The 21,653-nt window shown below is 38.1% G+C and overlaps 1 protein-coding gene across 2 annotated transcripts; it reads left to right on the top strand.

Moving 5' to 3' along the window:
* The first annotated feature begins 31 nt into the window (after positions 1-31).
* MRS2 (magnesium transporter MRS2) lies at positions 32-21,639 on the top strand. 2 transcript variants are annotated; one of them, XM_072411612.1, is made up of 11 exons: positions 32-345; positions 9,204-9,277; positions 11,532-11,568; positions 11,700-11,812; positions 12,583-12,756; positions 13,030-13,160; positions 13,249-13,365; positions 16,426-16,578; positions 18,109-18,226; positions 18,371-18,484; positions 19,013-21,639. In XM_072411612.1, the coding sequence occupies exons 2-11, from the start codon at positions 9,236-9,238 to the stop codon at positions 19,073-19,075; spliced, it is 1,062 nt and encodes a 353-aa protein (XP_072267713.1). In that variant the 5' UTR covers positions 32-345; positions 9,204-9,235; the 3' UTR covers positions 19,076-21,639. The 2 variants fall into 2 exon arrangements, with proteins under 2 accessions (XP_072267713.1, XP_072267712.1); XM_072411611.1 differs by lacking the exon at positions 32-345 and adding an exon at positions 7,462-7,759.
* The last annotated feature ends 14 nt before the right edge of the window (positions 21,640-21,653 follow it).

Genomic DNA, 21,653 nt, shown 5'->3' with positions numbered 1-21,653 from the left:
GTCCTCTTCATGGAAAAATAGGACATCCCCCTGAAAATAAGACCTAGGGCATATTTTGGCATTTCAAAAAATATAAGACAGTGCCTTATAATCGGGGAAACAGGGTATTGCGTTATTTTCAAAAATGCAGCATACACTACTTTTGTGTGTGAGTATTAAAGCTGTACAATAAGCAAAACTTTTTACCACTACAGGGGTTATTTCTCTCTCCAACACTCTCATCTGCTTCACAAAATTGGTTATTGGAAGCAACTTTATAAGTCTTTCTACCCAACTTTCATGACAAGAACCCAGATCAGCGGGAACAAGAGGAGAATGCCACTTGCTGCAGAAGTGTGGAGTAAAGTGAGTTTTTCTTCATTTCCTGAAAATAAATAAATAAAACACAATTACCCTTGCAGTTAGAAGGGGGGGCTGCTGAAAGAGTAAGGCTTAGTCCACACGGACTGTTTCCCCAGCGTTTAACCTGAGGTTTTAAATGTCCATGTTTGAAATTCCTATGCTGGGCTAATCTACACCAAGACGTTCCATGAGGCACTTCTAAGAGCGTTATAGAGAACGCTCCTTGCAACGTTTTAAAAATTAAAATGCAGGGTTAACGTGGGTAAATGCTTCTATTGATTTCAATGGGGCTGTTTTCCTGTGTTTATAAATGCTTGAACACATAAATGCGGTAAAAACGCAGCATAGAAGTTTTACAGAAGTTTAAAGGTAAGCTTTAAAATGCCTGAATTTCAAACATGGGCCTTTAAAGCCTCAGGTTAGACACTGGGGAACAGTCCGTGTACACCCAGAGCTTTGCCCAGATTTTAGCCTGAATCAAAATTTGCTTGAATTAAAAAAAAAAATCTAATTTAATCTTAAAATGTGTCTCTGTTTTCAATTTATATATATATATATATATATTTTTTGGGGGGGGGGTCTTGTGATTTAAGGGTATATTATTTACTTAATATATTGTATTTTTTTTACCTTTTTTAATGTTATTTGTTCAATCACCTAAAACTTTTTTTTCCATCAGCCTGTAGAAAAAAATGTAAACTAATGAGGTTAATAAGTAACCATTTAGATCCCACTGCACTGTTACTAAACAGCAAAAAACATTTATTTTCTTCTCCCTTATTCATTCCAGTGCATTTTGGCAACATTTTTGTGAAATTTCCTGGCTTACGACTAAATTTTATGATAACTCTCAATATTATTCATTACTAGGTGGTAAATAAATATTCCCCTATTGTTCCAGGATTGTCCATCAAAAGTGAAACTTCTGCCAAAATAGTTTTTTAAAAATGGGCTAGAATAAGGTGGAATCACACTGTTTAAGATTCATTATTAAAAATTTGGGGGAAATCTACAAATTTAGAGGGTATATCTTTAAATGGGGGCAACTTAAAAAAGATTTTTTTCATATGTGGTGGTGCCTTGACAAGGCTGTCCTAACAAATTGTGCAGTGATGTTAAATATCAGACATCATCTTATGTGTAGTAACGCAGCATATAGATGTGGTGGGGAGGCTAAAGTAGCAGCACTTGTCATTCTTTGGATGTTTTTCTTAGGGTTTTCACAGGTTGGGCATGCAGCTGCATAATGAACAGTTGGAGCATTTGACTTTCTTCTTCCTATGGACCTACCAGTTAGATTGTGACAGATCATGCCTGTGGGGAGTGAAGGGTTTAGCCATATGAATGTCAAGCCTGGTTACCACATGTAATCTTGTGACATTGAGACTGTAGAAGTGTTTGTTGGAACCCAGAAAATATTTGCCATGGCTTGACTATTCATAACCCTTCTACCAATCATAGCCTGCTTGGAAATGTGTAAGCCATTGTTCTTTGTATAATTATTCACAATATCAAGCTTTCTACCCAATTCCCTGGGGCCTGGTGGGTGCCTGGTAAGCATATACAGTGTGTGTGCCAACGTAACTGTGAACAAGTCATTGTACACTACTGTTTGTATATGTGGATGTGTTGGCTCCATAGCACGGTGGTAGCAGATTCTACCACTAAGCTGTGTGCTGATAGCTTATGTTGTCATCTACCTATTAGTTCAGCCAAGGGTTCACTTTAACAAAAGCTACTGAGTATCTGATGGTGTTACTGGAATTTCCATCGGTTCAAGCCAAATCATACCAAAAAGCACACAAAATCTGGGTAAATGCACATTCCATTCAGTTAATGTTCAACTGAAAGAACCTCTTGTAGAGTTTTCACAGACATGGCTAGACTGAGCAAGATACAAGAAGAATTTCCACCTTGAACACAAGGATGGACAGACTGGCACTGGATCTACTCCCACCCATTACTTCACACACACATAGACACAAAGGCATGCATACCCTGAATGTACTCCCACCCACCATGGCATGCACACATAAACAAAACAAATAGCAGAACATTCTTTTATTTTTTTTTAAATACATATTTGGAAACATTTGACACAGGGTACATGACACAATTCAATCTCTGCTGGGAAAAAGTAGATGTGTAATCTGATCTCTCCTGATTCCTATTTAGGCAGTAACAATAGAGCTAAATCGTATAGAAAGTGCCACCTACTGGCTGCAAAATATGAAACACTAGTATTTTTGCCAACAAATAAAAAATTTTTTTACACTTTTTAGCACGCAACATGCTAGATCAGTGTTTCTCAACTTTTTTAATATGGAATCCTTCAGGTCTTCAGGGAACCTCTAGAAGTACTATATCCATAGCCCACAGTACATTAGTGTGGGGTTAGTAGAAGAATGTTTCTTACCTTTCTGGCCAGTGGGAAGAACTGAGGCACAAATTGTATAAGGAAGCTCTAGCAACCTCTGGAGGAACCCTAGCATTCCACAGAAACCTGGTTGACAAACACTGTGCTGGATAAATGAAGTATAGGACTTTCCAGGATAGAAATATAAGAACTATGATTTTTGGAAAAAAAGAGTTCTGTGGCACATCCTTGTTTTATTATAGGTAAGTCAAACATGCAGGTCTGGAGTCCTGACACATGCTTTGCTTTTTTTCAAGTGATCCACTCACTAGGTATCATAGTAAACATATTTAATACAACCCCAGATTTGCAAAAACAAAGTGTCAGTGCTCAAATTAGAGTTCTGATGAGTTCCTTTTAATGAACTGTACTGTAATTTCTGACAATTCCTTAGTACATTTTATAAGGTGCCAAGTAGGAACTTAGTCTACAGCTGGGTGAAGATTGCAGGGATCACAAGCATGTAATATGTACACAGTGCAGGGGATAGGTGTAAGGAACATGGCGATGGACCAATTCCAGACCTGTGGTAAGCCACAACAGTCTGCCATTCACACTCCACCACGGTTCTAAAATCTTGCATTTAATCAACGGGTAACGTTGGGACTATTTGTTTGCAAATGGCTGCAATAAATTGCTGTGCGGGAAGCAAACACGACAGTGCTGTGCAGTCAGAAGCTGTCAGCAGGCAGTTTCACACCGCAGACCTGAAAGGGCATGTGTATGTAACATACATGCTGATATAGCATACATAGCAAAGGGGTCAAAACTATAATCTACCCAATGTACATCTCTCATTGTGATTCATTTCATCACCACTTTATGACTAAAACAATGCAGTACCCCTATTCACGCACACTGTATACACATACACTGCATAAACACATACATACATATACACATACATACACATATTTATTTATATATATATATATATATATATATATATATATATATATACTACAACTATATTATTGTCATTAAACAGGTTTTTTATACCGCCAAGCTATTATGCAGCGCTGTACAATAAATAGGGGTTGTTAATGACAGACAGAGACACAGGAGGAGAGGACCCTGCCCAGAGGAGCTTACAGGTGGGAGATGTATCACACAAGAGATATAGGAAGATATGGGAAAGTTTATAGAGTGGTGGATGAGTAATGATGGTTTCAAAAGACAGAAGAAGACGAGGAGGCAAGTTTGAAAAAATGGGTTTTGAGTGCTCTTTTAAATGAGCAGAAAGTAGGAGCAAGCCGAATAGGACGAGGGAGACTATTCCTGAGAGTTGGGGCAGCTCTAAAAAAGTCTTGGAGCCGTGCATGTGATGAGGTTATGAGTGAGGAAGTCAGTAGTAGGTCATTGGAGGAGCAAAGGGGGCAGCTAGGGGAGTATTTTTTTACCAGGTCAGAAAAGTAGGTGGGACAAGAACTGTGGAGGGATTTGAAGGCAAAGCACAGGAGCTTAAATTTGATTCTAAGGTGAAATGGAAGCCAATGAAGGGGACTACAAAGACATAAGAGAGAAACAAACACACAAGACAAACAAACAAGAAAAAAGAGAGGTGGGAAGGATGGATGAGTCTGGCTGCAGCATTCGTAATAGATTGTAGAGGAGAGAGTTGGGTTAGTGGAATACCAGAGAGGAGGATGTTACAGTAGTCCAGACGAGAGATGATAAGAACATGTACAAGGAGTTTGGTGGTCTCTGGGGACAGGTAGGGACAGATTTTGGAGATGTTGCGCAGGTGAAATTTACATGGAAATGTTGTGAATGTGGGGGGTAATTTAGAAGGCAGAATCGAGGGTAACGCCAAATGTGCCTGAGGGGAGGGAATGGTTGTTAACCATTAGGAATATGTGAGGGGGGGTGGATGATGATGAGTTCTGTTTTATCCAGGTTGAGTTTCAGGAATCGGTCAGACATCCATGATGAGATCAGGATGACAAATCAGGGGTAGACACATAGGGCCTGATTTATGAAAGCTCTCCAAGGCTAAACAAAATATACATAAGTGAAGCTGGGTGGTCCAGCAAACCTGGAATGGCTCTGATCCAGTATTCAAAACATTTGCTAGCAAATAGCAAATGACTTTGTAGAAATCCATTTCAGGCTTGCTGGATCACCCAGCTTCACTGGTGAAAGGGTATTCTCTCCAGCCTTGGAGAGCTTTCATAAATCAGGCCCATAGATTTTAGTATCATCACCATACCGAAAGCAGGAGGTGTACAGAGAAAAGAGAACTGGTTCAAGGGGACTCACCCCTGGGGAACACCAACAGGAGGATTTACCATTGAAAGGAGCAATTAGAGAGGTAGGAAGCAAACCAAGAGAGAGCAGTGTCACTGATACCAATGGAGTGCATTAGTAAATACCTATATACAAGACCTATATACAAACACACTTAAAATGTTGTGGTGTGGATGGTTGTTTCTTTCTTGGTTACACATGTGCCATTGGCAGATGTGCTATGCTGAGGGCCCAGGGTGGCACACGACAGGCTAGGCCCCTGTATATTCGCAGTCTTTCTGAGAGAATGCGAGGTTGAAATGTGAGGGATAACACCCCCTTCCAAACACAAAATCAAATACAAAAAGATGTTTCTGTTTTAATTACATACAATATTTGAGACCAAATGACATAATTTTACATATTGTGTTTCTCTATGCAATGCAGGCAGATCATTGCTGACTTGTGGGAGGTGGCAATAAGGTAAAATAACTTTCCTAAAAACAAAAAGCTGTAGTAATGCCACGTGATGCCAAACCTTCAAAAAAAGACTGAAATCCAACATTTGAGGGCTGGGAAACAAATAGCTAAATGCCAAGATAGAGGACATCCAGGTTTTATCTGATCTGATGCAGCTTCCAATATAAGAAAACAGTGTGCAGTGAAATCAAATTAAGCAATTTCATGGAGGAAGTGGAAGAATCGTGCATGTCAGAGATTTGTGGTCCTGACATCTTCATGTGCAGATTTGGCAAGCTGATTTTTTTTTAACTTTTGTGCACTCCGTGGTCTTTGAACTATAGGCAACAAACTTCAAGAAACTTATTGAATATATAAAGTGTGGTGGGAGCACAGATCAGCTGTAGGGTTAGTGTATTGGAATGTGCTGTAAGAAGAGAATAGGAGGGACAGCCATGTCACCCTATAATAGTGTCTGAACATAGCATCAACAGGTATTTCTTCACTGAAAGCTGCAGATTTAAATACATTGTAAGTAGCTTGTTAAATTACTTTTCCTTTAGTGATTGAGTATATACTAGGTCACTCCATCTCCACCATCTGTGTTAATTGGCCCTTTACAGGTTTTATTAGCAACTAATGAAGTTTATTGACTTTCCTGCAGCTAGAAAATCCTGCTGAACCATTATGGCCGATATCCTTGAGATTCATCTACCTGTAATGGCTATTTCAATAGCAGGTGCACTTCCAGCTTTGTAGGTCCACCTGGTCTGGGGCAGCTACCTATGATTACCACCAGACAAATATTCTACTAACTAGATTGGTTAGTTAGTAAAAATAAGACTTGCTAGTGATTGTATTTAAAGAAAGCCCATTCATTTTTCCAGGTAAAGGCGACAACTGACAGTTCCCACAATGATATTGGCAGTATTTATATAAAAGTGCCTCTTTTTCTCCAATGCAGGGTAAATATTACACCTCATTAAGGACAGCTTGTGATAGGGAATGGAAGGAGCATTATACTGATGGGATCACCATCCCTCTTACACGCTGACACTGTAAATACACGGCTTCCTTCTATACCAGTCTGACAATTTGCAGTGCCTGTAATATAAAGACAGAATGTTACGGGTTTTTACATTATTACATAACTTATATGTGATGTAAATTAAATGTAAATGTGTAAAAGATTGTGAACCACTGAGCAATCCACACATAAAATACCTCCTTCTTTTTGACAAAGAACCTATCAAATGTTATAAACCATTTTTTTAAATAAAAGCTGCAGAAATACCAGTGTTTTCAATGGCAAATTTTACAAACTTAAAGCGTACCTAAACTCAGAATTTTCACTTTGCATAAAAGGGTAGACAACCCTTTTATGTAAGGTAAAAATTCTGTTTGTGTTTTTTTTAAAGCGCAATATTTTGTGTGTGCAGCATTGCTCCCTTAATTCTGAATGGGAGTGCATCGCTTCCCGGGATACCTACATCACTCAGCCCAGGAGGCTCTTGGCTGCTCGGACATGTGCAGAAGGAGCCCATTAGCCAAAAGGGAAAGAAATTGCCGATCTCACGCATGTGCAGTGATTTCGGCAAGTTTTTTCCCATCTACGTCACCCATTCTCGTGCCTGCGCTGGGTGACGTAGGAAAAAGAACCCGGGAGAACCTAATGAAGATGGCGATGCCTAGCGCGCTGCTACGAAGACAGATACCAGGACGACGCAGTACCGGATAGAAAAAAACCTCCTGACGGATCGACTGCTCTGCTGGGTTTTAGGTGTGAGTTTTTTTTTGGTCGTTTTTGGGTTTACTTCCTCTCTAAAGAGAACCAAAAAAAAACTAAATAAAAAAAGGTAATTGTTACCATGCACATCTCTTTGTCGCGGTACCGCTAAATACAACAAACTCTATACACAACACACGTGACACTTGCACTGCGGACTTCACCAAAATGGCTCCTCTACCGGGGACACATTGATGACAGAGTGAGTTTGCGCTCTAGCAGCTGGACCCAATGACAGCAGAGAGTCGCGGTTCCGGTTGTGTAACCCATGTGGAGTTCTCCCCTACTTTTGGGACAGTAGTACAGGGCCCCGGAAGGGTCAATCTGAAGTCCCGCAGGCAGTAGGCCGGTACGGTGCCCGGCTGCCATGGAGGTGGTCGGAGCACTTGTCAGGCTTGTATCCAGGAGACACGTGTGCTGTTTATTGGGACAGGCGAGGACTTTTACAGGCAACTCCGGAAACTTCCTCCCCGGTCAAGGACTTCATACAAGGTGTTTGCCTTGGATACACCGTGTACAGAATAGGGGAGGTGAGTGCAAGCAGGGAAAGCTTAGAATGACCAGAGACACCATACAGGACTATGGACACTTCTATGGCTCCATTCTGCAGATCACAATTACTTCAGCATATAATGGCTCTGGATAATAATTAGAAATCATTCACACATCTATCATATGAAATCATAAGCTTTTCACAACAACTTTCCCTTTTTTTTACTGCAACATAACCTACATTTCTGAGACTGATCCCAATCATTACAATACAATGCACAAAAAGAAAGTGTGCAGCAGTTCCTTGCAGCAAGTCAGATTTATTAAAGCTCCATAAGACTGGAGAAGATAGACTATAATGTGAGAACCTAGGTGATCCAGCAAACCTTGAAAAGATCTGGTCCAGGATGGAAAACGTTTGCCAATGAATAGCAAATGATTAAAAAGAAATCTGTTCCAGATTTGCGGGATCACCCAGATTCCCCTACGATAGTCTACTCCAGTCATGCAGAGCTTTATCCTCCCTGGCGGTATGAATTTTAAGTATTTTTACGCAGTAAAAGTATTTTCAAGCAGTACATTTAAAAATACCACACGCTCACGAGCAGATGCGTGGCCGGCATCTGCTTCCCCTGGCCTCGCGTCCCCATTCACATGCCGGGTAAGCAGATGCCAGGCGGGCATTGCCAGGTTACACAGATACCTGGCCGGCATCGCCAGCAGAAGAAGATGCCGGGCATCGCTGGAGGAAAAGTAGCCAAGTAAGCCTTAAGACTTCCTGGCAATTCCACCTCGAGTATGGCTCAGGGTTACTGCTTTTGCTATTGTTAATTCCCCCCGTGCCACACATTCGGGAATACTGTTAGGGAAGTTCATAAATCCGGCCCATAGTGAGAATGTCAAATGTTGCTTTCTATGCAAATCTGATGTGCTTGTGTGTGCACACTATGAAGGAAGCCTTGTGCCTACCATAATGCATATATAGGCATGATCACGCTGAAATTATCCATGCCTCTGTATGTTTATTTCCTTCTGTGTCTCAGTCAATTGGTATTTGTTTTGGTGTACTTGTTCTGTCAAGCTGCTGCAAAGTTGTGTTTTGGTATCAATATTGATAAATGTTTCTGTGCATTCTAAAATGTTTTTTAACCTTCCTACTGAACAGTAGAAAATATTTTCCATCTTTGACTATTTATTTTATTCTATGTAAACAAAACTAACAATTGGCATCATACAGACATGAGTAAGTATATATTGCCCAGAAGATTCTTAGTGCATTGGTTGGGACTGCTGAGCTCTCCATTAAAATACCCCACAACTAACACCACTCAGAAAGAAGCCTTATTTTTAGGAGATAATAACCAGGTTATAAATTTTATTATTTTACATTAAAAATTTGCTTGTCCCTGTACTAGAATGTATATGAATACCATAGGCCTGTCGTCACACATTGTAACATATATTTGTGTTTTTTTGTCCCAGGTACAGAATGCCGGTATACACACTCCGATACAATGCATGCCACATTAGCCAGTGTTGCTCCAGTATTTTCTGTGGTAAGAAAACCCTTTTAATGTTTGGTGATATTGTTGGATAATCGCACTAAAACATAATAGTGCTGAAAAAAGATCAGTGTATAGGTTATGCTTGGTACTGTTTGATATACAGTCTGAACATAATTTTGCTGTTTAAAAGGGGCCCTCCATTATGGTGCTCATTCATTACATGCAAGTTGTTTTTCAGAGTCTTTATAGACTTCTCACTTTATTATTATTATTATTATTATTATTATACAGTATTTATATAGCGCCATCATATTACGCAGCGCTGTACATAGTCCATAGTCGTGTCACTAACTGTCCCTCAAAGGAGCTCACAATCTAATGTCCCTACCATAGTCATATGTGATTATTATAGTCTAAGGTCAATTGTTAGGGAGAAGCCAGTTAACCTAACTGCATGTTTTTGGGATGTGGGAGGAAACCGGAGTACCCGGAGGAAACCCACGCAGACACGGGGAGAACCTGCAAACTCCATGCAGATAATGTCCTGGCTGGGGATCGAACCTGGGACCTAGCGCTGCAAAGGCCGGAGTGCTAACCCCTGAGCCACCGTGCTGCCCACTTTGCTTGTTCAGATAAGAGTTTGTGTAATCTTTAGACTCAATTTTACTCCCCATAGCTCACATGTTATCCCATATTGCTCCTTCTTCTGTGACACCCACTACAGATTACCCTGTGATTTATGACATAGTGGAGTACGTGCCCTCCTTTTGTGATGAGTGCTCAGATCTAGAAGACAATCACGAGGCCTGTGCTCTGTCATTTGGTGGAGTGACATTACTGCTCAGTAAGTCTGCAGGGACATTAGTGGAAGCTGCAACAGAGGAAGGAGCAGCAGGAGAATGATTAAGAGGTGAGTATAAGGTAGCTGTAGGTGATATTTGTGTTTTTTTTTTTTTTGTTTTTTTTAAATAAAGATCCAGTCACTTTTGCTGTTAATAGGCAAAGTGACTGTATCTCTTTAACAATGACTTCTGCATTATTTAGAGGAATGTGTGATCTCTATATCTTTATATAAAGTGGAACTAAAATTCCACTTTTAAGTTTCCATGGTCAGGCTGGTCATTATTGCAGAAAGGGACTGACGGTTTCCCTGAGCTGCCCATGTACAGCAATAATGTGTCTTACCTGCCTAAATGCTCCAGACAAACCTGAGCTGCCCATGTACAGCAATAATGTGTCTTACCTGCCTAAATGCTCCAGACAAACCTGAGCTGCGCATGTACAGCAATAATGTGTCTTACCTGCCTAAATGCTCCAGACAAACCTGAGCTGTGCATGTACAGCAATAATGTGTCTTACCTGCCTAAATGCTCCAGACAAACCTGAGCTGTGCATGTACAGCTTGAGCTTTGGTTGCCAGAGAAAACCAGCAATCCCAGCTTCCCTTGCATGTGCTGGGAAAAACACACCCACATGGAAATCACATCATCCTGACAGCCAATCGAGAAAAAGAAGGTGGAAGTGACCTGCAAAGTAACATGGAAAGGGGAGTTACAGCGTTTTAGTTTTGCTCCAGTAAAGCTATGTATACACGTCAGATATTAGTCGCCTAATACGAATGGTCTTGCTCACCTCGGGCAAAAATCAGACCTGTCCAGTGCTCCCCCCAAAATCATTTAATCCACCATGGTAGACTGAGGAACAACTGGTGTTCATGCCTATGAGGGAGAGCACAGCGGGGTGTCACTCACTGTTCTTGCCCTTCTCATGGAACAGAACAGCACTGTGTGTACAGAGCTCAATCGCTCATCTGTCACTAAAAACGGCCTCAAAAGGTTGTTTCCAACAAACCTCTGACGTCCATCAGAGATCTGTACAAAGGCCTAACACTGGCAATTAAAAGCTTTATAAAAGCAAATGATTCTCCAATTTTTTTGCCAATATGATACAGGTTATTATGGCTGCCAGAGGTACTTATTTAGGCAAATGATGATCTTAAACACAAAATTTCAGACTTCACACTCTGCATTTTGCTATTCATGCATATGATCTGCTTATATTGAAATGCATGTTCACACTGGCCTATTGGAAACTGAAATGCCAAAAAATCCCAAACTTAGTTCTCAGTTACGCTGTAGGTCAGGATGCAAGACAACACCTCAGTAAGTCTTTTTAAGGAACTTTACTTCACCTAATACACTGGTGGTACCTTTGTCACTTCTTTAAAGTTCCGAGAAAACAAGGCAATTTGTGAACATAATAATGTAACAATTAGTTTGTGATATTTATATGTTTGTTTTTTCAGATGAAATTTGACAAGGATGGAAACATATTGTCCTTTGGTGAGTAAAATAATACACATTTGTTTTCAAGTTGTAATAATCGGGTTGGTTGTATTTATGAGTTGTATTTATCACAAGTATCTACAAAATAACATACTATAGTATTTACAGTTTATGCTTTGTTTTTACAGAGAGGAAAAAAACAGAGTTATACCAAGAATTGGGTTTACAGGCTCGAGATTTAAGATTCCAGCATCTTGTGAGCATCAACTCCAGAAACAACAAGATTATTTTAAGAATGGAGGTACTGCATTTTTTTTCAGTTTTTTGTGCAAGTCAATTTTTCATTTAATTCCTGGATAATTTTACAAGAAACTAGATTTTTTTTACTATTCTAGATAAAGAAATAAATTGCTTTTAATGTATATTCAGAAGTTGTTCATTAATAAATGTTAATTATGAGGGGGATAAAAATAAAATTTCATGTGCTCATATAAACAATTTCAAACAAGTAGCATGGAATTGTTCTTGTATGACAGATGCATTAACCTTTCCTACTTCCCCTTTCCATCCTAATCAACACACTAATGACATTTTTAAATTACTTTTCTTTTTATTCTTTGACTAACCCAGTGATGGTAATGCTTCTCTGTGCAATGTAATGTAGGAAGATAATGTCAGGTAAGAGGCCATCAGGGTGCTGTGTGTATATGTGTGTGTATATATATATATATATATATATATATATATATATATATATATATATATGATAGAGCCCCAATGCATGTAGTGGGCTGGCTTTTAGATAGTATTCAACGTCACAGTTTCTTGGCTCATGCTTACTGATTTCTAGGTCACCTTATTAGATGGAGATAGGTAATTCTCAAGCGAGCATGTTGACTGGTAGGTATAGTGTTCCATTATATGTATTTACATTGTGTTTTTAGCCTGGAGGGTCACTAAAAATATGTTTTTACGTAATATGTTTAATGATATTGTTTTTCCCCTTTTTTTTCTGATTTTTACAATATTTTGAAATTGGCTCTATCAATATCTTTTTTCAATGTCTTACAGTTCCTAAAAGCGGTCATAACACCAGAATACCTTCTAATACTGGATTATCGGAACCTTCACCTAGAGCAGTGGTTTCTTCGAGAACTTGCTCCTCAGCTAGCGGGAGAGGGTCAACTAGTGACATACTCCTTACCCTTTGAGTTTAGAGCCTTGGAAGCAATCCTGCAGCACAGGGTGGGTAGTAGTATTGTAGTTATTGACCTATGGCCTACGGCCACTACTGGAAAAATGATTTTGCAATTTCCCTAACTCACTGCAGAAATGCTAATAGTTTTAAGATCTATATTGCTTCCTTTCCCACTTTTCTTGTAAATTTTTTGTTTCAGTCATTTGGGATATTGCTAACCATTGTACCCATGGTGTGTTAACACTTTAATATGCCATCACCCATTTAACTTTATCCACTTATCTAACTTAAAGTAATGTCGGCAATAATATTGTTTTTAGATTAGTAATCTACAGGGGAGACTTCAGTTTCTTCAGCCTCATATTCTGGAAACGTTAGAAGCTTTGGTGGACCCCAAACTACTCTCAGTAGACAGAAGTAAACTACATGTTCTACTGCAGAGTGGAAAAAGGTAAACTCTTTGTCAGTGTAAAATAGATTGTTTTATTTAAATGTAAGCCTAGATTATGAAAATTGTATAACTTCTTTTTTTATAACAGTTTATCAGAGTTGGAAACAGATATCAAAGTATTCAAGGAAGCAATTTTAGAAATCCTAAATGAAGATGAGCTTATTGAAGAGCTGTGCTTGACCAAGCTGGCCAGTCTTCAGTCCCCGTATGTATTGTGATGCAAACTTTTTGTAATCTTTCTCCTAATGAGTTTTTTTTTTTTTTTCAAGATGTGCAATAAAAGTGTTCTATGAATTCTTATGTTTCTAAGAGACTTCAGGAGCACACCTTTATCCATTTTCTTACATCCCTCCCCCACCCCAACCACAAGATATATGCTTACCTTTCCTTTGTTTCCTGTCCAGCACCAGGAGCCAAAGGAAATGAAAACAACTTGCTTCATGTAACAGCTCTTGGCCATGCAGTTGTTGGCACAGGGTAGTCCAAAGCCCTATGTGAGCAAATTAGAGGGTAATTCTTATTATTTTAACAGGATAGCCAACTTGTTTCTCCTCTCATCATCACCAGCATTTAATCTGATAGGATTACTGGAATTTGTAGTCCTACCACATGTGGCCATGTCAAAAGCTGGCAGTGTTGGCATTATCCTATGAGCTCTCTCCCAGATAAAGTAGTAATTTGTGTGTTTCATGCTTTCATTAAATTCATTCTAGTAATTCTGTTTTTACATTAGTAAGTACCAGTACATTATTAGCTTTTGCAGGGGAGGGGGTTGTAATCCGCTGGACTTCTCTTTATTCACACAATGGTTTGCCATTTTTTCTCGCCATATTCAGTCATTTATTCTTTAGTATATTTTTTAATAACATGAATTGCAAAGCATTTATCAGTTAATGTACATTTAGTTTTTTATTTATCTTTTGAATATGGCTGCACATAATTATTGTTGAATTTTTAGTTTAACTGATAGTGTGCATTAATTACATTTACACGACAAGTGCTAATGAGCAGAAATATAAATGAGACTCTCATTTCCCAACTGGCTTAATGTTTTCTGTATGTAAATATAATTGTTTTACATACAGAAGAGAGAAATAGATCCTGTTTAGTTTCCTCTGAATTGATAGACTTTTTATGCTTTAAATATTACAGGGTTTTAATGAATATGTTCATTGTTTATCTGTAAAGATTAAATGATTTTCTAAAGTGTTTAATTACATTTTTGCTTTTTCATTTACTTTTTGCCAAGACAAATGTTCCTATTTACACTTCTCCAGGGCAATGTACATACAGTTATATTAAATTGATTTACAGATATTAAAAATGAGCATTCTAAATTTTTTTATTTTTTCAAAAAAGTAAATGTCAGCAAAACTGTATTTTAGGGTGGTCTAGCTAAGATAAATGTTCTGGCTGGATGCCATTGTTTAGGAATGGAATGATGAGTAGATGAGAAACAAATGCTTTTAGTGTAACCTACTGTGATGCAATTAGTACCGTGTTTCCCCGAAAATAAGACCTAGCACTTTTCCCCCAACCTGCCCTAATATAAGACCTACCCCGAAAATAAGACCTAGTAGAAAAAGAAAAAAAAAATACTCACCGAGCGGGAGACAGCGGGCGTACACACTCCGGAGCCGCACAAGCCGATGCTTGCCTTGTAGTTCCGGCTCCTGTCACAGGCGGAGTGATATTACATGCACTTCGCCTGTCAGAAGCCAGGAACTCGGCTCGCGTCTTCTGATAAGGTAAGTTGTTTTTTTTTATTTTAACCAGCACAATTACGGTATAAAAATAAAAAAAAAAATAAAAATGTGAGCAATCATTGCCCCAGCCACATTTTGTGCTGATTTTAGGTTTGTAAGGACAAGCTGGCTGATTTAATACAGTAACAGTGCAAGAAGAGAAATGCTGAATTCAGTAACCAATACCGGTAGCAATGAATCAATGAAGAGTTTAATTTACAATTGGGTCACCATATAAAACTCTCAAATGTACATTGTTCTACATGAATATGGTAAGTGTTTTTTTTTTCATTAAAAAAAGTATATAAGACCTACCCTGAAAATAAGACCTAGTGTGTTTTTGGAAGCCCAAAAAAATATAAGACAGTGTCTTATTTTCAGGGAAACACGGTAATAATTGTAAAAGGTTTTCTAATCTACCTGTTTGATTGCTTCCCTTTTAAAAACGTATAAACACGAGAATGTCATATGATTTGACCAAAAACTCCCGATTTATATCTAGGATAGTATAAGTAGAACTGAACCACCTAGCCGTATGACCTTCAGTCTGTGAAAGCAGTATAAACAATTGTCATATTTTTTTCTTCATATACACTGTTTTCACCTTTGTCATATGGTAGTTCTGCTGATCACCTTTGGACTATTTCAGTTTTTTACTGTGTACATGCACCTACTCACATGTCATCTATATATCATATACAGGTGAAAACTGTCTGCAATGTGTGTCAGCACAGACATATGAATTGCACACCAGGGGCACATGGAACAGGATGATGACACAGAAGCATATTTTGAGGGACTGTACACCTGAAATTGCATGTTAAAGCTTATATTGAATTTAGATGATTAGGTTAAATGCAGACCCATGTACTTTTACTCTAAGGTACTTTAGAAACATTTTAGAGCCAGTCTTTCAAGTTATGTGTGAAAAGAATAACTAACAAGGTGTGCCTACTTTCATAACCTAAAAATTGCCTAAAACTAACCTGTTAAGTTGCAGCACAGAGCCACATTCACTCAGTTCTGCTTTGTCATTGTGAAAATGCTAAATCTTTAGGACTAGCCACTACTGACTACCTAGTCATATGAAACATTACCTTTGTATGTGGGCAGCACGGTGGCTCTGGGGTTAGCACTCCGGCCTTTGCAGTGCTAGGTCCTAGGTTCGAATCCCAGCCAGGACACTATCTGCATGGAGTTTGCAGGTTCTCCCCATGTCTGCGTGGGTTTCCTCCGGGTACTCTGGTTTCCTCACACATTCCAAAAACATGCAGTTAGGTTCATTGACCTAAAATTGACCTTAGACTACATTAATGACATATGACTATAGTAGGGACATTAGATTGTGAGCTCCTTTGACGGACAGTTAGTGACACGACTATGGACTTTGTACAGCGCTGCGTAATATGATGGCGCTATATAAATACTGTGTAATATTAATAATAAAGTATGCCTGAATGTATTGTAGTTAGTTCATTTGACAACTAAAAGCCTTTAAAAATTGTGGTTTCTTTTTTCAGTGTAGAAAATAGTTCCAAGATTGATCATTCTGAAGAGATGGAACTGCTTCTGGAGAATTACTACAGACAAGCAGAGGACTTGGCTAATGTGGCCAGGGAGCTACGTGTCCTAATTGATGACTCTGAAAGTGTAATTTTTCTTAATCTGGACAGGTTGGTTTCTCTATTACTTACCCGATTTCCTGATCCTAAAGCATTGTTTCTACATTTTCAAGTTTTACTTCAACATCATACCAGAGACAGTCGTTTTGCTTACCCGCCAAGGGACAGTAATGGAAAAAGTTTAAATTGCCCACCTCCAGCATTTTTCACTTATTGTTTTCTAGTTCCTTTCTAGCATAGAATATGGTCAGCACCTGTTCCTCTGTTAAGTTATGTTTTAGGTGGGGGATGCCTAAAGAACTCTATCATATGGCATCTGTTCCCCTTTTTTAGTCAATCTCCCATGTCTAAAGGGTAGAAACAAATAGTGAACAGGTACTTTACAGGTCTGCAAAAGTTCTTAAAGAGGACTAGTCTTTTCTAGGCACTGGGAGGACCACAGGTAATGTGCCACCAACCATCATCCAGCTACACTCAGTAAAGGACTATATAGGTAGTCCCCGGGTTACATACGAAATAGAGACTGTAGGTTTGTTCTTAAGTTGAATTTGTATGTAAGTCGGAACAGGTACATTATTTTAATAACTGCAATTAGGACAGATGTTTGCCTCAACATATTATTAGGCAGCTTAGTGTCTGTTACTGTATAAAATCAGCTCCAGAGTTTCTTAGTCATTAAAGAGTTACAGATCAGCTCAGCTCTTAAAATCACCCACAACTTCAGCTATGTTTAGCAAAAGATTTCCTTTGCAAGTAATGCAAACCGCCCCCCTCCCCCCAACAAACCTGCGTGCTGCACAGGAGAAAGCAGGAAAGCCCCATCCATATCTAGGAGTTGTCCTTATGTTGGATGTCCTTAACTCAGGGACTACCTGTACATATCACTTATCTGTCATTTACAAACAGGACTTGATGGTTCACACAAACTCTTTTCGCCTTTGTAATACATTTATTTTCTTTCTATGATTGTGTGATATAATGACCACTATATGCCTCTAAACTAACATGATATATACATATTATGTGAGTTGGTCAACTTATTTTAGGTCTAGGATTTTTTTTTTTTTCTTGCCAGTCCAAGGAAAAGCTGTTTTATTAATCCTCCATTATTGTTTTAGCTTAAAAATCGACTTTAAGTTTTTAATTAGCTTGTATTTAATGTTTGAATTAATAGTCTTAAAGAGGAACTATACCTACGATACTCACCTCAGACTGTTCCCTCGAAGTGTGCCTCCATCTCTTTCTTTCTTCTTTTTCTGGAGATTATCTTTGGCCACCTTGATTGGCTGGGCTAGGATGACCTAACTCCTGCGCATGTGCGTAGGAGTTCATTCATTTCCGGAATTTGCATGGGAAGATGGGATTTCTTGGTATCCCATGAACCAAAGCTGAGCTACAGTATCTTCCCACAATGTTATATTTGAAGTTGTGTTATAGTTCTCTGAAAAATGTTGAGGAGTGAGAGAAGGATGTGCCATTTAAATTGTCTCTACTACTATCCATTTGCAAGAAGGTGGGTTAACTCGAGTTTGGCAATACATTTACCTTCTCAAGTAATTTCTTTGCCTGTTTGTGTTCCAGCCACCGAAATGTGATGATGAGATTGAACTTACAGCTTACAATGGGTACCTTCTCCATCTCTCTGTTTGGTCTTATTGGAGTTGCCTTTGGTATGAATTTGGAATCTACCTTTGAAGATGTAAGTACAGAAATACATACAAAATATGTTACAGTGTTCACACATTTAAAAAGGTACCAAGTGTGAGTTTGTGTGCCTGTCTAGATTTTATGTAAGGTATTCTCTTTCCTTGTGTATTCAGTTATATTTTGTTTTTCTTCTTAGGATCCTCAGGTATTTTGGTTTGTTACTGGAGTAATGTTCCTAGGAAGTGGTCTGATATGGAGGCGTTTACTTTCTTTTCTTGGAAGACATTTAGAACCATCAAAGCCTCCCTCGGTATGTTATACTTAGTAGAAAAGAAAGGTTTTTCCTAAAATTTGCTTTGAGTCTTTTGAGATGCAGTTTGTACTAGGCACAGCATCCGTTATTGAAATACCAGTTGAATCCAAAGAAACATTACTAATATATTTATGTAATTGGTAGCCTTTTTGCTTACTGGAGCATGTGCACAATTTTAGTGTGGTCACAATGTAGCACCATTCTTTTACTCATCATATGCATTGCTATTGGTCATGTGATCGGTTTACTTACCAGCTACTGGGACATTGATGTGCAACGAAAGATTGCATTTTCAGTCTGTAGCACTGTCCATTCCTACCCTCTGCACCTTTCCATTGGCCATAAATTCAAAAGAAAATGGGTCAACTAGACATGCCATTACCACCTCCAAGTACATTTGAATTACTAAACTGCAGGATCAGGAATTTATATTATGAACTTTAATTTAATTTTAATTTCATTTAGAAATAATCATTATTACTTGGCTTTACATATTAATCGAATGTGTTATTCTGTTTTCTATAGATTCTGAAAAGGACATTTCCCTTAAATGGAAGAATAGAAACGCCAAATAACCATAAGGCATAATCTTCCATGACCTTTGGACTATGAAATATGGGCTACTAAGCAGAGTGACTGTTACAGTAGTTTTTCTCTACTTCGGAAAAGATGGCAGCACACTCAGGGCTGTGCTGGCCACACGAGCATTTAATCTTGATTGATGGAGGAGTTTCCACCTCTGGTTCTGTGCCCCTCTTCTGCATAAACAACCACCTTGGAGGCAGCATTTTTTTGTGGACTTTTCACTTGTATTTGTAGCATTTTGTGAGTAAATATAGAAGAAATATTTTTATATGGTACTTTACTTGTGTTACAGTAAGTGCAATTCTATTATAAATCATCCTTTTCATGAGCAGGAACGTACAAGGACAACCTCAATTTTATTTCTAGTAATACAAACCTCACTGGAATCCCTAACTGTATAGTGGACAGTTTAGATTTTCTACTGCACTACCATGGTAGAAGAACTTGACTTGAAAAAGATTTTAATTAAATGTTGTGTTTTATATTGTTATTTATAAGTCTATACCCAAAGGGCAGATATTCATTAGTAGACCATAATGCAAGATTTTCACTGATCCTTGTTATATTAAGGGAACGGGGAAGTAGAACCTGCCCTCCTACTGTTTATCTATAGAAACAGTTTATCTGCTGTGCTTGCAGGTGAAATGTGGCAACGCATCTCATTATTTAGATACTGCAATGTTTTATGAAAGTAACTGTTCACTGCAAGTGCATCAAACAGATTAAACACCAGTAGATCTTTGTTTCCACATAGGAGCTGTGAGAGTGGTGTACTCTTCCTTGTTGTCACAAGGATTTAGGAAATCAGGATTTGTAGACATAACATGTTTAAAGGTGAACTCCACCTTGCTGCAGCAATATAGAGCCTACCTCATGTCTTGGCTTGAAGGACATTTAGCATCATTTAGATCCTTCCTCCCCAGTCCTACTGTCCCTGACCTTCCCCTTTTTGTATTTATTGTATTTTAAGTATTTCAATCATGATGGCTCAATAATGGTGTTATCACAGTTTTCTGCTTTTAGGGAGCAATGTACAGCATCATTCTGGTCCCTCACACCAGCCTTGACCTGTTTGCATTGCATATAGAAATACAAAGACCTAGTGATGATTTTTCTGGGTCTATAATAATGTATGGAGACAGGTTTCATATCATATTTTTATTATCTTTTTAATGAGGGAAGAGAAGGGGAACCAGGCAAGGGCAAGTTATAGGAATATAAACTTCAGCTATAAGATTGTAATATTTAAATGCCATTGTTTCCAATTTAAGCTGCTTCTCTGTCTCTTTGCTTGTACTGAAACTAATTTAAAGGGTATCTATATTCTGTATAAGAATATAGATACTGTTTGCTTTGCTCTCATGTACTCTCATTTATTTGGTTAAATTGACGTGCATTTGAAAAAAAGTTTTTGAAAAAGGAAAATAGGCACACAACATATTTGACCTTTGTTTCAGGTTCTCCTTTAGAGTAGAGCAGTCATTGAAAACATATTTCATTTAAATCTATTAAGACACATGTCCATGTTACAAAATATAAATTTTTTAGTAAACTGTTCTAAGCTATTTCATATTTCCAGCAAGAAAACATTACATTGTCAGCTTCCAGCAAATGTATTATGTGATTGTTTAAAATCAAATAATTACATACTGGTGAATCTATAGATCTCTATCATAAAAGGTTAACATGTTAGAATTTCCAACCTCTGCCACTCAAACGAGTTTCTTTATTTGACAATTTCTCCTATGCCCTTGCACTGGTGACAACAACATTTTAGATTCCTTCCCCCATTTCTCAATGGTCCCAAGGAGAAATAAGGAAGGTAGAACTCACCAGTGAGGATATCAATTTTTAACCTAAACCCGCCTAGCACTTCTCTACATACAAAGCTTAGAAAGCATTTTCTGGCGCTATGCTTTGTTTTATGCAGATCTTTTAAAGATCTCACAGACAGTTCAAGGATTATCTATATCTTACAATTTATTGATGTGTCTTATTCTACATTTCAGAGAAAAATCCAATAAAAATGTAAGATTGACATGATGAGATCAGTGGGATCAAGCCCTTGTGTCATTCTATTCCTGATTATTTCAAAGTTTATATCTAAGGAGAAGCCAGCAGAGATCATGTGACCATTATAAATAGTTTTCATCTTTAAAGGTTGTCCTCCTGGTTTCCTCCATGGACCCAAACAATGATAAGCATGTGTTGGCTGATTGAACCCCTTAATGTACACTTACAACTAAATACATTTAAACAAACGAGACAACACATTTAGGCATTCTTATTATAAAGGCAAAAGCATGTAATAAAAAGATTAGTTTTGCCATTGCATCACGTGTTCACCCAACTTTCCTATCAACCTGCCAGTTTTCTTCTGTACTAAATCTGTAAAAGCTTTCTATCTTATCCTCTAGGTGTATGAACATGTGTTATGATTTTCCTTTTGTAATACATTTTTCTCATTATTCCATATTTTAATGTACAGCATTTTCAATTTATATTAATAAAAAGGTTTAAGTTAAATATTTTATTTCTGTAAATAAACACAAGGAACTGTTTGTGTTCATCTGTTTTCTTT

Source organism: Pyxicephalus adspersus, chromosome 5, assembly GCF_032062135.1.
Source record: "Pyxicephalus adspersus chromosome 5, UCB_Pads_2.0, whole genome shotgun sequence".
Classification (NCBI taxonomy): Eukaryota; Metazoa; Chordata; class Amphibia; order Anura; family Pyxicephalidae; genus Pyxicephalus; species Pyxicephalus adspersus.
Note: the sequence above shows the minus strand (reverse complement) of the source record. Positions and strands in the feature narration are given on the sequence as shown.